Source organism: Scyliorhinus torazame, chromosome 27 (genome assembly GCF_047496885.1).
Source record: "Scyliorhinus torazame isolate Kashiwa2021f chromosome 27, sScyTor2.1, whole genome shotgun sequence".
In the NCBI taxonomy this organism is placed as follows: domain Eukaryota; kingdom Metazoa; phylum Chordata; class Chondrichthyes; order Carcharhiniformes; family Scyliorhinidae; genus Scyliorhinus; species Scyliorhinus torazame.
Window position 1 is genome coordinate 30,423,452 of NC_092733.1, and position 15,012 is coordinate 30,438,463.

General features: G+C 54.3%; 1 protein-coding gene across 1 annotated transcript in view; it reads left to right on the forward strand.

Moving 5' to 3' along the window:
• LOC140403329 (protein Niban 1-like) overlaps positions 1–14,228 on the forward strand; it is a 144,557-nt gene extending 130,329 nt beyond the window's left edge. The window contains exons 11-14 of the mRNA XM_072491201.1: positions 840–956; positions 5,836–5,943; positions 8,294–8,414; positions 11,239–14,228. Coding sequence (XP_072347302.1) covers positions 840–956; positions 5,836–5,943; positions 8,294–8,414; positions 11,239–11,606 — 714 coding nt within the window. The 3' untranslated portion in view covers positions 11,607–14,228. The remainder of the gene's footprint in view (positions 1–839; positions 957–5,835; positions 5,944–8,293; positions 8,415–11,238) is intronic.
• Positions 14,229–15,012: the final 784 nt, after the last annotated feature.

Here is a 15,012-nt window from a genome sequence, read left to right on the forward strand (position 1 = left end):
ATAACACAATCGATTCAGCTATGTGAATTCAAACTGAAATGTTACACAGCTGAGTACACAGAGAGGATTGGCCATCCAATTCTGAGTCTGGCAGTATAAGAGAGGTCAACTACAGGACATTGTTCAGTTAAATGCTTAAGACTATGTATAAAGAGGGTTCCTCATTGAACGTTGCTTAAAGTGCCATGCCGATTTTGGTTCTATCTTTTGGCTGGTTGCGAGCTGTAACTTCCATTTGAAGGCTCCGTCGACAGAACCTGCGACCTCTACCGAGATGGGCAAGAGCAGATACACACGGGAACCCCACCACCTGGAGGTTCCCCTCCAAGTCACTCACCTCCCCAACTTGGAAATATATCAGTTGTTCCTTCGCTGTCACTGGGTGAAAATCCTTGGAACTCCCTCCCTAACAGCACTGTGGGTGTACCTACACCACATGGACTGTGTCGTGTTAAGGTACAACTCAGTTTTATTACTAACAATATAGACATCTGTAAACTGGTTACTGTGGTTCGTTCATTACCCTCTAACCTGTGGACCCAGCCCTAACACTATCTTAGAGAGGCACTCAGCACATGGTGAATGTCTGAGTGGCTTGCTGTGAGCTCTGTGCCCCGAGCTGTCTCCTGCTGGAATGAGCGTGAAGTGTCGTGTTCCCTGTTTTATAGTGTGTCTGCTCTCGCTTGTGATTGGCTGTGATGTTGCGTGTGCATTGATTGGTCCGTCTAACCAGCGAAGCTCACATCCAGTGAATGAACTTCAAAACTGTCCCATCGCACGACTCTCACAGAGTACGCAGCCCGTTTCACACATCCTCTCCTCTCGTCTTCTGTTTGCAGTTACTGCAAGACGCAGTTTACACCTTTCAACACCTGCTGCTTTCTGCACAGCCGGCCGGCGGGCTCTCCGCTGAAATAAACCAACTCCTCGACAACACCCGAGTCCGAGTACTGAAGGTATGTATGAGCGGGGTAGGCGGAAGGTGCGAGGGTGTGTCACACTCGGCTTGAGTGTGAGTGAGTCTCCCTGTGTTGTGTAGCTATCATAGAGGCAGTGTGACCGAAGACAGGAGCTGTAATCGCTGGCGGGTTCTTTTTTGTGATTAAGGCAGTGTGACCTGGGGATCCCCAGTGTTGTTCTTGTTGCACTGACTTGTTAATGATATGTTCATTATATTGTTCAGATGCAGAGATAAAGGACATTGTTCACCTCAGTACTTAGAGTACATATAAAGAGAGACTGCTGAGATAATGTGGGTTGGTAGGTACGAGGCAGACATTTGTAAAGCTGTACCCTGTAAATAAACCAGCTATTGAGAAAATAAATTGTTACATAGTTCCATACTTCACCATCTGCTTGGGTTCCAATTCTGTATTAGGAACAGGCGGAGGCCACTCGGCCCCTCAAGCCTGCTCCTCCATTCACTAAGAACATGACCAATGTGATTTTAACCCCAATATTATTCCACTCCCTTGCTCATCACAAATCTATCTAGCTCCGCCTTTTGAGGAAGAAAGTTCCAGAGACTCTTGACTGTCTGAGAGAAAGAAATTCTCACTTCCGGTTGTGGCTATGCGGAGCTAAGTCTCACGTTCGGCAGCTCCCGCTAAAAGTTGACTTTTGGGCTCTTTTTAGGGCCCGCAACGGCGCTTGTTCGGCGTTTCCCGGTGTGGGAAGGGGACAGCGACATTCCCCCGCCAGAGTATGGATTGGACCAGGAGTGGGGCGATTAAAAAAAGGGGCATTGAAGCAAAGAAAGGTGGAGGGAGGAGGACCAAGATGGCGGTGGGCGGAGACCAGGCAGCGTGGAGGCAGTGGGCGCAAGAGCAGCAGGAGCTTCTCCAGCGCTGTTTTAAGGAACTGAAAGCAGAGCTGCTGGAGCCGATGAAGGCTTCAATCGATAAGCTGCTGGAGACCCAGACGGCCCAAGGGGCGGCGATCCGGGCGGTCCGGCAGAAGGTCTCGGAGAACGAGGACGAGATCCTGGGCCTGGCGGTGAAGGTGGAGGCGCACGCGGCGCTCCACAAGAAATGGCAGGCGAGGTTCGAGGAGATGGAGAACCGGTCGAGGCGGAAGAACCTGCGGATCCTGGGTCTCCCGGAGGGCTCTGACGTGGGGGCCTACGCGGTCACCATGCTGAATTCGCTGATGGGAGCGGGGGCCTTTCAGGGGCCCTTGGAGCTGGAGGGGGCCCACCGAGTGCTGGCGAGGAGGCCCAAGCCCAGCGAGCCGCCGCGGTTTGCTGATCGAGAGTGTGTGTTAAGGAGCCAAGAAGGAGCGGAGCAGCAGGTGGGAGAACGCGGAGGTTCGGATCTACCAGGATTGGAGTGCGGAGGTGGCGAAGAAGAGGTCCGGGTACAACCGGGCGAAGGCGGTGCTGCACAGGAGGGGGGTGAAGTTCGGCATGCTGCAGCCGGCGCGTCTGTGGGTCACCCATAAGGATCAACACGTTACTTTGAGTCCCCGGAGGAGGCGTGGGCCTTTGTTCAGGCCGGAAAACTGGTGGAGGGATGGTTGGGGATTGTTGTGTTGTGTTTCGAGGGGGGGGCTCTTTGTTTTTCGGGGGTTGATTGGGCATTGTTTTGATTAGGTCCACCGAGTGGGCTCGTGGGGGGCGGGTAGGTAAACTGCTTGGGGGGTTGATGGTCGGTAGGGGAGATGGGGCCCCGCGGGGGGGGGGGGCGCTGAGTTGGGGGGGGGCCGAGTTGGGGGTAGTGGGACCGGGCCTGGAAAGGGGGCTGCGCCGGGCGAGGCGGGTCCGGCCGAGTGGAAAGCGCGGGCTTTTTACCGCGCTTAGCGTTGAAGGGGCGGGGCCGGAGCTGGGTTTTCTCCCGCGCTGGGAGTGGAATGGATGAGAGCCTGCTGGTGGACAAGGGGGGGGGAGGGGAAGTTCCACACTGGGGGGGTGGGGGGGGGGGGGGGGGGGGTCAATGGAGCGGCGGTAGTGGCCGGGGTCAGCAGGAGTCAGCTGACTTACGGAAGTGCAATGGGGGCAGCAATGCTGCCAGTGGGGGACCTAGCTGGGGGGGGCGGGGGGCAGTTTGCTGTTGGAATGGCCAAGGGGGAGCTGGAGTTGGTAGAGGAGATCGGGGCGGGGGTCTGCCGCTGTGGGGAACGGGTCGTGCGGGGGGCGCGGGCACGTGGCTGTCCGAGGAAGGGATATGGCTAGTCGGCGGGGGAGGGGGGCGGGTAGCCCCCTGATCCGGCTGATAACCTGGAATGTAAGGGGACTGAATGGGCCAGTCAAGCGGGCCCGCGTGTTCGCGCACCTGAAGGGGCTGAAGGCAGATGTGGCCATGCTTCAGGGGACGCACCGGAGGGTGGCGGATCAGGTAAGGTTGAGAAAGGGGTGGGTAGGGCAGGTGTTTCATTCGCGTTTGGATGCAAAAAATCGGGGGGGTGGCGATCTTGGTGGAGAAGAGAGTGTCGTTCGAGGTGTCAAGCATTGTGGCAGACAATGGCGGTAGGTATGTGATGGTAAGTGGCAGGGGGAGCGGGTGGTGTTGGTCAATGTATACGCCCCGAATTGGGACGATGCGGGGTTCATGCGGCGTATGCTGGGCCGGATTCCGGACCTGGAGACAAGGGGGCCTGATAATGGGGGGGGGGGGGGGGTTTCAACACGGTGCTGGACCCGACATTGGATCACTCTAGGTCTAGGCCGGCGGCGACCAAGGTGCTGAGGGGGTTCATGGACCAGATGGGAGGGGTGGATCCATGGAGGTTTGCAAGGCCAGGGGCCAGGGAATTCTCATTCTTCTCCCATGTCCACAAGGCCTATTCCCGGATTGACTTCTTTGTTATGAGCAGGGCGCTGATTCCGAGGGTGGAGGATACGGAGTACTCGGCGATAGCCATTTCTGATCATGCTCCGCACTGGGTGGACCTCGAGCTGGGGGAGGAGAGGGACCAGTGCCCGCTGTGGCGCCTAGAAGTGGGGTTGTTGGCGGACGAGGAGGTGAGCGGGCGGGTCCAGGGGTGTATAGAGAGGTACCTGGAGGCTAATGACAATGGGGAGGTGCAAGTAGGGGTGGCCTGGGAGGCGCTGAAGGCGGTGGTCAGAGGAGAGCTGATCTCCATTAGGGCACACAAGGAGAGGGGGGAAGGGAGAGAGAGGGGGAGGTTAGTGGGGGAGATGGTGAGGGTGGACAGGAGGTACGCGGAGGCCCCGGAGGAGAGATTGCTTAGGGAGCGGCGTAGCCTCCAGGCTGAGTTTGATTTGTTGACCACCAGGAAGGCGGAGGCGCAGTGGAGGAAGGCGCAGGGGGCGGCATATGAATACGGAGAAAAGGCGAGCCGTATGCTGGCGCACCAGCTTCGGAAGCGGGAGGCAGCTCGGGAGATCGGGGGAGTTAGGGATGGAGGAGGGAACACGGTGCGAAGTGTGGTGGGTATCAATGGGGTGTTCATGGACTTCTACGAGGAACTGTACTAGTCTGAGCCCCCACTGGAAGAGGGAGGGATGGGTCGCTTCCTGGACCGGCTGGGGTTTCCGAGGGTGGAGGAGGGGCAGGTGGTGGGGTTGGGGGCGCCGGTTGGGTTGGAGGAGTTGGTCAAAGGGATAGGGAACATGCAGGCGGGGAAGGCACCGGGGCCGGATGGGTTCCCGGTTGAATTTTATAAGAAGTATGCGGACCTGCTGGGCCCGCTGTTGGTAAGGACCTTCACCGAGGCAAGGGAAGGGGGGGCTCTGCCCCCAAAGATGTCTAGAGCGCTGATTTCCCTGATCCAGAAGCGGGACAAGGATCCCCTACAGTGTGGGTCATACAGGCCGACCTCACCCCTAAATGTAGATGCAAAGTTGCTGGCAAAAATTTTGGCCATGGGGACTGTGTGCTGCAAGTCATACATGAGGATCAGACGGGGTTCGTGAAAGGGAGGCAGTTGAATACCAATGTACGGAGGCTCTTGAATGTTATAATGATGCCGGCGGTGGAAGGGGAGGCGGAGATAGTGGCGGCGATGGATGCGGAGAAGGCCTTTGATAGGGTGGAATGGGGGTACCTGTGGGAGGTGTTGAAAAGGTTTTGGTTCGGGGAGGGGTTCGTCAGGTGGGTGAGGCTGTTGTATGAGGCCCCGGTGGCGAGTGTGGCCACGAACAGAAGGAGGTCAGAGTATTTCCGGCTACACCGGGGGACGTGTCCCCTGTCCCCCCTGCTCTTTGCGCTGGCGATTGAACCCCTGGCCATGGCGTTGAGGGAGTCGAGGAACTGGAGGGGGCTGGTGCGGGGTGGGGAGGTGCATCGGGTGTCGCTCTATGCGGATGGTTTGCTGCTATATGTGACGGACCCGGTGGGGGGAATGCCAGAGGTGATGAGGATCCTTAGGGAGTTTGGAGATTTCTCCGGGTACAAACTTAATATGGGGAAGAGCGAGTTGTTCGTAGTGCACCCCGGGGACCAGGAGAGGGGGATTGGTGAGCTCCCGCTAAAAAGGGCGGAGAGGAGTTTCAGGTACCTGGGGGTCCAGGTGGCTAGGGGCTGGGGGGCCCTGCATAGGCTTAACTTCACAAGGCTGGTGGAGCAGATGGAGGAGGAGTTTAAAAGGTGGGACGTGCTGCCACTCTCCCTGGCGGGTAGGGTGCAGTCAGTTAAAATGACGGTGGTCCCGAGGTTTTTGTTCCTGTTCCAATGCCTCCCCATCCTGATCCCTAAGGCCTTCTTCAGGCGGGTTAACAGGAGCGTTATGGGGTTTGTGTGGGCATTATCAGGAGTCGGCAGGATTGTGGAGGTCACAATCAACCTTCATAATGAGGTCATTCATTAATCCTATCTCGTTGCACAATAATCATTGTTGACATTCGAAGTGACTGGTTTGTTGTCTCTTCCTCTGTAGAAACTTGACTCTGACAGCACTGCGGCTGTGAGACAGTTTGTTCGTGATTCTCTCCTGGAAATATTCCTCCCATATGTCCTGAAAACATTGGAGCCTTTCTGCAAAGCGGTGAGTTTGTGACAGGTCTGTGCACCGGAAACATGATCACCACCCATGCTGCGTGCCTACGCAAATGCTCCATAATCTTCATCGCCAGCAGGAAAGAACTCTGCAACGATACGATTTTTTGCATTTGAATAGTTCAGTTCAGTTGGTGTACATCAGCCTTGCCTCTCTGAGTGAGAAAGTCATGGCTTTAACTTCTACTCTAGAGACTTGGCACTGTTCGAAGGCATAGGCGACACGGTAGCACAGTGGTTAGCCCTGTTGCTTCACAGCGCCAGGGTCCCGGGTTCGATTCCTGGCTTGGGTCAGTGTCTGTGCGGAATCTGCACGTTCTCCCCGTGTCTGTGTGGGTTTCCTCCGGGTGCTCCGGTTTCCTCCCACAAGTCCAGAAAGACGTGAATTGGACATTCTGAATTCTCCCTCGGTGTACCGAACAGGCGCCGGAATGTGGCGACTAGGGGCTTTTCACAGGAACTTCATTGCAGTGTTAATGTAAGCCAACTTATGACAATAAAGATATATTATAATATTATTATTAGGAGCAGAGCCCCGGATAATATTTACCCCTCAAACATAAATCGCTTAAAATAAATGTAAAATTGAGGTGCCAAAGTACCAACACTGGTGGAAATGTGTAGTGACAACATTACATTTACATCAGCGTTTTCATTATAAATATGGACTGAAGGATTAATAATGGAAAATATCGACAAAAAATGGGACAACAGAGAGCGAGGTTTTAGGGAAAGGAAGGTGTAGATAGATTTAATATTTTTACCAGGCAAAGATTTCAGGATTGTCTCCACATCTGCCTTGATGTCACATTTCAAAGGTATATATATTTATTGATTTGATTTATTGTCACATGTACCGAGCGAAAAGTACTGTTCTGCGTCCAGTTCAGACAGACCATTCCACACATGAAAAACATAGGACATACATAAATACACAATGTAAATACACAGACACAGGCACCGGGTGAAGATCTTCAGACTTGCAAGGGAACATGAAAGAGAAAAGTGAGCGATAGTGTCAAAATTAAGTTTTAAAAGGTTAGTACAATTATAAGAGATGTAGGAGAGGGTCTGTGGGCGAACCTGCAGAGTCAACGCGCTCGGACACCATCTTGGAACCTTCATAAACGCAAATTACTGCGGGCGCTGGAACCCGAAACGAAAGAGAAAATGCTGGAAAATCTCAGCAAGTCTGGCAGCATCTGTAGGGAGAGAAAAGAGCTGACCTTTCGAGTCCGCTGACTCTTTGTACAGCTTTGACAAAGGGTCACCTGGACTCGAAACGTTAGCTCTTTTCTCTCCCTACAGATGCTGCCAGACTTGCTGAGATTTTCCAGCATTTTCTCTTTCATCTTGGAATCTTCATTTGGAGTGATCAAAATGGGAGGAAAGACAGTGGGCGGAATTCTCCCCCCCCCCCCCCTCGCCAGGTGGGAGAATCGCCGGGGCGCCGCGCGTGTCCCGCTGCCCGCACGCGATTCCCCCGCCCCCCCCCAACCGGCGCGGCGGGAATCACGGCTGGCCGCTGGGAGAATCGCCGCTCACCGTTTGCAACGGGCGAGCGCCGATTCTCCGGCCCGCATGGGCCGAGCGGCCTGCCCAATGCGACGGGTTCCCGCCGGCGCCGTCCACACCTGGTCGCTGCCGGCGGGAACGTTGGGGGGGGGGGCGGCCTGTGGGCGGGGGAGGAGGGTTTCTGCACCGGTGGGGGGGGGGGGGGGCCTCAAAAGGGTCTGCCCACCGATCGGTGCCCACCGATCGGCGGGCCAGCCTCTCTGAAGGAGGACCGCCTTTCCACCGCCGCCCCGCAATATCCATCCGACATCTTCTTGCGGGGCGGCCTCGGGGAGAACCGCACATGCGCGGTTGACGTCATTTACGCGGCGCCTGCCGCATCGTTTACGCGGCCCCGCTTTTACGCGGCGCCAAGGCCCGGCGCGCATAAATGACGCAACGCCACTCCTAGCCCCCCGGGGGCGGGAGAATAGGGGGCTGGGAGCGCGCTCTGACGCCGGAGTGAAACACTCCGGTTTTCACTCCGGCGTCGGAACTTAGTCTCCCGATGGGAGAATTGCGCCCAGTAATTCCCTTGTGGAGCAGCCAGGGATTTACATCTAGCTGCCAAACTATGGAGACGCAATTACTCTCCAAGTGACCTCAAGGTGCACTTTCCCTCTAATTGACCTCTGCACCCAACCTCAGTAAAAGACTGTGTGACCATGAATGCTAAGTGGATTCTTTATGGTGGAAAACATATATGGTACGTCTATATAGCGGGGGAAGGGGGAGTAGGGACATGTTCCAGGAGATTGAGTCAAGCTGTGCAAACTGCCTTCCAGGAGCTGCCCACGTATGAAGCGTACCTGAGCGCTGATGATGATGATGGTGAGGGAGTGATACAGGCCGAAAGGACCTACAATGAGCTCGCGCTGCACATTGTGTCAGAGGAAATTAACAAAGGTACGCTGTTTGTGTCAGAGGTCAGAGTGGGGATGGCAGAGCTAAGCAGAACTTCCTTTGAGCCGATTTGGTTGCGATGGAACAAGTGATGTGAATGATTATAAAAATATGTTTATCATTGAATGAATCTCCTGGTTCCCTGCTGTGTCTGGGGTGGGGAGGGATGGAGCAAGGGCTGCACGGATTAATGAGTAGAGTCAGACCATTGAAGGAACCAAGACAGGAACGTGCTCACATAGGCAGAGAAAATGGGCGGGATTCTTCGGAAACCGGCGGGGTGGGTAACTCCGGCGGGAAGGAGAGGCGTGAACCCACTCCGGCATCGGGCAGCCCCAAAAGGTGCGGAATCCTCCGCACCTTCAGGGGCTAGGCCGTCGCTGGAGTGGTTTGTGCCCCGCCGGCCAGCATGGAAGGGGCTTGGCGCCACGCCAACCGGCTCCGAAGGGCCTCCGCCGGCCGCCGCAAGTTGGCGCATGCGCGGGAGCGCCAGCGTGTGCAGGCGTCATCCCAGCGCATGCGCAGGGGGGGTTCAACTCCGCGCCGGCCATCGCGGAGGAATAGAGGGCCCCCATGGCACAGGCCCGCCCCCGGGTTGGTGGACTCCGATCGCGGGCCAGGCCACCATGGGGGCACCCCCCCGGAGCCAGATCCCGCCGGTAAGTACCTGTCGTAACATACGGGGGACGGGACCGGACAAAAACGGGCGGCCACTCGGCCCATCGCAGGCCGGAGAATTCAACAGCCGGCGGAGGCGGGATTCACGCCGTCCCCCGGCGATTCTCCGACCCGGCGGGGGGTCGGGGAGAATCCCGCCCAATATTTTTCCGATCCAGGCCTAGACCTGATGTCAGTCTCCTCACCTGATCGGGGTAACTAGTACAGTTGCCAACTGCGATTAGATGTATTTCTGGAGGTTTCATCACGACTCCCCTGCACTCCATAATCAATTGGCCAACACGTCCATCCTCGTGACGCGCTGCCTTCCAACACCAACTGGAAAGCAAAAAGACTCATTTCACCTTTGGATGATGTTTGTCTGTCTCCCCCCCCCCCCCCCACCTCCCCATTTTTAATATTTTTATATTGTGTAAAGAGAAATATTCAAAGAAAATGAGAACAAAGGCCCACGGCGGGAGTCGCCGATTTTGAGGCGATGTCCGGACGATCCGTGGCGTTTCACGTGGGAAAAATCGGCGGGGCCCCATCGCCGATCCTCCGGCTGGTGAGGGTCCAGCAGACGCGCCACGTAAAATGCCCGGCCTCCACGAAATAAACGGCCGGAGAATTGCCGGGTCCGTGGCCGCGTAAGCTCGCGGCGATGACCTGCAGCGGTCGCGCTGTTCAAATGGTGCCAGCCGTTCGCGGACCTGACCTGTCAGATAGTGTCGCCCTGGACACTCCCCCGCCAGCTCCCCCCCCCCCCTCCCCACCAGTCCCCCAGGTCCTTGCCGAAGCTCCCTCCCGGCCAGCAGCACGGCTCCCGCCCGACTGTTGGCGGCGCTGGACCAGTCCGCAGACGCCACGCCGGGCTCCCGACCGCTCAGACCACGCATCAACCGCGCGGTCGGGAACTCGGCCCATCGGGGGGGGCCTTCGGGTGACGTCCCGAGGCCGTCGCGTGCCGCGATGATACCGTTTTGGAGGGGAACATGCGCAGCCTGCGTAAAACACTGCGTGCCCTGATTGCGAAATCGCCATTGGGAAGCGGAGAATCCCCCCCCCACACACACAATCGTTTTTAACGCCCTGATGATTTTTCTGCAATATTGCATCAGCGTCTCGGAGATTGATCTCCGATTCCTGAAGCCCCCAGACAAATCCTGGAGGGTTGTCAACCCTGCTGACGAGGCTGATTAATCTTGACCGGCCTGTGTTGACCAGTCCTTTGGGAAGCTCCATAACTCCATTAGTTGGGATCTTAGAAACAACATGCAACTGAGAGGATTAACTGAAGCCCCCGAAGACTTTCATAGCAACAGGAGGAGGCCATTCAGCCCGTCACACTTGGATCAGGGCAGGTCTATATCTTACCTCCATCCTCTTGTCTTTGCTCCTTAGCCCTTCATTCCCTTACCCGTGTCGCAAACAGTAATACTTGGATATGACGGGCACTGGTTGAATTTGTCTTGGACGCCTGAATACAGATCTCCACTGGTACTGGTGGGGACTGTTTTTTCCTGCCGGGCAAAAATCCGCCGGACTCCCATTTTGAAATTTTCAGACGGGCCCACTGCCTCACGCAAAGTGAGCAAAGAAAAAGCGGAGACAAACAGACAGATAGCAATGGCTACCCATGCATACATGGGTAGGGAAGAAAGAAAGAAAGAAGGTCGGCGGCACAGTGCTTAGCTCTGCTGTCCCACAGCACTCGAGACCCGGTTCGATTCCAGCCTCGGGTGACTGTCCGTGCGGAGTCTGCATGTCTGCGTGGGTTTCCTCCGGGTGCTCCGGTTTCCTCCCACAGCCCAAAGATGTGCAGGTTAGGTGGATTGGCCATGATAAATAGCCCTTAGTGTCCAATGGTTAGGTGGGGTTACGGGGATCGGGCGGGGGAGTGGGCCTAGCTGCTCTTTCAGAGGGTTGGTGCCAAATGGCGTCCTTCTACACTGTAGGAATTCTATGAAGGCAAGATTTGAAAAGAGAATATTGACTTTCGGTTAAGAGGAATCCTTCAGTAGGAAAAGGAGTACATTCATTCTATCTATGTGCTTGGCCCTGTTAAGAATACTTTGCTCAAACTTTCATCAATGTGTAGGCTAGGAACAGAGTGTGCGTATAAAATCTATCTAACATCTCTCTCTCATTTTCTATCTTGCTTTCGTAGCTATGAAGGAGACGTCCACACAGCCACGCTACAGCTTGTACAGTGAAAGTATGAGTTGTCTGTGGGACAAGGAACCCCAACTGGGCAACGCCGAGAGTCCAAGGACATTCCAGGCCGAGGCCGCCCACCCAACAAGTCCTGGGGAATTGCCAGAGCCAGATTCAGTGGCCGGGCCACTCGGGGAGCACCAGGGTCAGGCCGAAGCCACGGCGAGCGAGGTGGATGACGCAAGTCGACGGCAGTGGTCGCAAGAGGACCGGGGCAGTGCTCCTCAGGGCGATGGTCAGAATGGTCCGGCGGGGTCCGGCTACAGCCAGTCAGGCAGTGAAACCACAGCTCAATCCGATGAGCCAGACCTGGTTATGTGAAGGACATCACGTAGCAACTGATGGTGGGGGACTCTTATTATCGTTTAGATAACTATAATCCTGGTACAGAAGAAATGGACAAGCTGAGACATGAAGGCAGAATGACTATGGACCATACTTTGAGGGAACATTGGGAAAGGTCTCTCACAGAATATAAGAACACACGATTCAGGAGCAGGAGTAGGCCTCAGGCCTGTTCTGTTATTTGAAAAGATCATTGTTGATCTGATTGTGGCCTCAACTCCCCTTCCCTGTCTGACCCCACACAGTGAGGCCATGATGGACAGAGGTAGTCATTGGATATTATGATGAAAAATTAGGAGTTTGGCTTGTTGCATTTGTTTAATTTATAAATTTAATTTAACGGTTTGGTGCGCAAGGTCTGGGGAACGCAGATTTATGGTTTTGGGCAATGGATGGGGGGGGGGGGTGGGCGAGGGGGGATGGGAGGTAGAACACTTTTACACCACGAATGGTAACAAAGGGGACCTCATTGGCTCTGAGGGCGATGAAAGTGGAGATGATGGGCGGAATTCTTTGGCCGTTCGCTTTGTGGCGGATACTCCGGTCCCGCCCGACAGCGCACCCCCACCCCCTCTGCGGGTTTCTCAGGGGCGTGGGGTGGCTTCAGTGGGAATCCCCATTGACAGCGGCGAGAGCTGGGTATCCCGCCTCCAGCGAACGGCGCGCCGCCTCCCGCTAGGAGGCCGGAGAATCCCGCCGGATGAACACTTGAACTCTTGGAGGGCTGCGGGGGTTAAAGCAGGGAGAGGGACTGCCTGGATCGCTTTGCAGAGAGATAACATGGACTCGATGGGCCAAATGGCCTCCTTCTGTGCACTTGTGACTCCATGACTTGAATCTTGTGGAGGTAAAGTCAGCTCCCCATCCCTGTCTGACCCCACACAGTGAGGCCATGATGGGCAGAGGTAGTCATTGGATAGTTATGATGAAAAATTAGGAGTTTGGCTTGTTGCATTTGTTTAATTTATAAATTTAATTTAACGGTTTGGTGCAAGGTCTGGGGAACGCAGATTTATGGTTTTGGGCAATGGATGCGGGAGTGGGGGGGGGGGGGGGGCGCTGTTTTGAAGTAACGTCTCTGACATTTAACAGATCACGGCCTCGACATTTGGTTACTGGCAGAGTTGAGTTCACAGGGATAATGTGTGCATTTGTACAACGTTGGTTACATAACTGGAGCCGGCTGTAAATGCAGGCAGCCATCGCCGAATGGCACTTAGGACGTCAATAAATTTGCATCCTGTGGCGGCGTAATAGCGCCCAATTTCGACGTTAAGGACCATCCTTCATATTTTGGGGGGCGTTGACCCCAAACGGGCCTTTGGAAGGGGAGAAACCTCGCTCTGATTTTCGGGTAAAAGTGCGGCCTCACAGTAAGGGGACAGATGGACAGGATGATAGACGGACAGGGAGCAGTGGAGTGGAAGAGGCAGTGCTATCGGTCTTCGTTTTCTGAGCCTAGTTTAGTTAGACACTTACACCAAGAGCACAGGAACTATGCCTGCACCGCGAGCAGTTGCTAGGCTCACCTCCTCACGTATCCTGGTGGTTTAATCCTTAGTTGACAAATAGCTTCAGACACGATGCTTACCACCACCTGGGACCGCCAAGCAGCTGCACAAAGAAACCTGAAGCGCTGGATATTAACACGTGCTCACAGAACAATTTTTAACAATGCACCTTATTGGTAAAATCGTCTCCGACCTCTCGCCGTTTCGAGTTATGACACAGTTCTCAGGAAGCAGTTGTGCCAGATGTCCGAGGGCTGCCTGTGGGGCAGACACAAGTCAGCCTGGTTCAAGGGTGGCAACAATGTACAATGCTCATTTAACACTCCACAGCGACCTTCGGTTTCTTTGGGCGGAAGGTCACAGCCCCGTCGCGGCCGTAAAATTGCGGCGCGGCGTCGCCAGATTCCGCCCATTGTGTTACCATAGTCTGGAGTTCTGGGATGGATATGGTTGCGTTTCAGGTGACCATCCAATATCGGTACGTTAGCACAGTGGTTGGCACTGCTGCTTCACAGCGCCGGAATCCCAGGTTCGATTCCCGGCTTGGGTCACTGCCTGTGCGGAGTCTGCGCGTTCCCCCCCCCCCCCCCCCCCCCCCCGTGTCTGCGTGGGTTTTCCTCCGGGTGCTCAGGTTTCCTCCCACAAGTCCCGAAAGATGTGCTTGTTGGGTGAATTGGACATTCTGAATTCTCCCCGTGTACCCGAACAGGTGCCGGAGTGGGGCGACTAGGGGATTTTCACAGTAACTTCATTGCAGCGTTAATGTAAGCCTACTTGTGACACTAAAGATTATTATTATTATTGTCAATTGTACACAAATCTACACAATCCCTGGGTTTAAGACACCAAAATGGCGCTTGTGCTTGAGATATTGCAGAGATCTCCTGAGAGGCTTGCTACATCAAAGGAACTAAGTCAATGAAAGTGCATCTTTTGGAGGCACTGAAAACTATTTTAGCACTTTAATACTTAGCTGGACTTTCTGTGGAGTAAATAAAGACCATATGTGTGTACATTCCTCATTGAATCCTGTGTTCTAAGCATGTGCATAAGTTGTAAATAAATGGTAATATCATAGTCTATAAAACCACCCTCCGGTATTTGATATATTGATGCTAGCTCAGGTTTGTTATATTACTGCACTAATGATTTTGATGCCTGGAGTTCAAATCCTACTGTGACAGCTGGGGAATTGGGATTAATTTAATTAAATAAATGTGGAATTTAAAGCCAGTGGTGGTTGTGAAACAACTGGATGTTTTAAAAAAAAAATCTAGTTCACTTAATTCTAGTTGACGATAGGGAAGGAAATCTGGTCTGGCCTACGTGTGACTCCAGACCCACAGCAATGTGGTTGACTCTTGGCTGCCCCTCTGAAAGGCCAAGCTACTGTTGTGTTATGCTTCTTCATGTAGCATAAGCTGCTTCCTTGATGTATGCTCTGACAAAGGAAAGTTCAGACTTGGAGATAGGTTGAACACATTTATTGAACAGTTAACAATTCTGCTACTTGAGTTCGACTCTCCTGCTAATCTTGCTATTGTAACTCAGTCTAACTAACCAGTCTGCTCTAAGCCACGTGGTGGGTGTGATGCTTCTGATCTGCCCCTGTCCTCCTCTCTGTGTGTCGCCTGTGGAAAGAGAAAGAGCATGTGTGCCCTGTCCTTTTATATGGGTAGCCCCCTTGTGGTAGTGTCACCTCTGGGTATCTTGACTGCCCATTCGTCGTGTCCTCTTCTATGTGTTCATTAGCTGTATGTCTGCATGTCATGATGTCTCTGGTGCTCCCTCTAGTGTTTATTTAGTCTTAGTGTATTTACATTAACCCCTTGTGTATTTACAGTGATGCATATCACCACATCCCCCCCTTT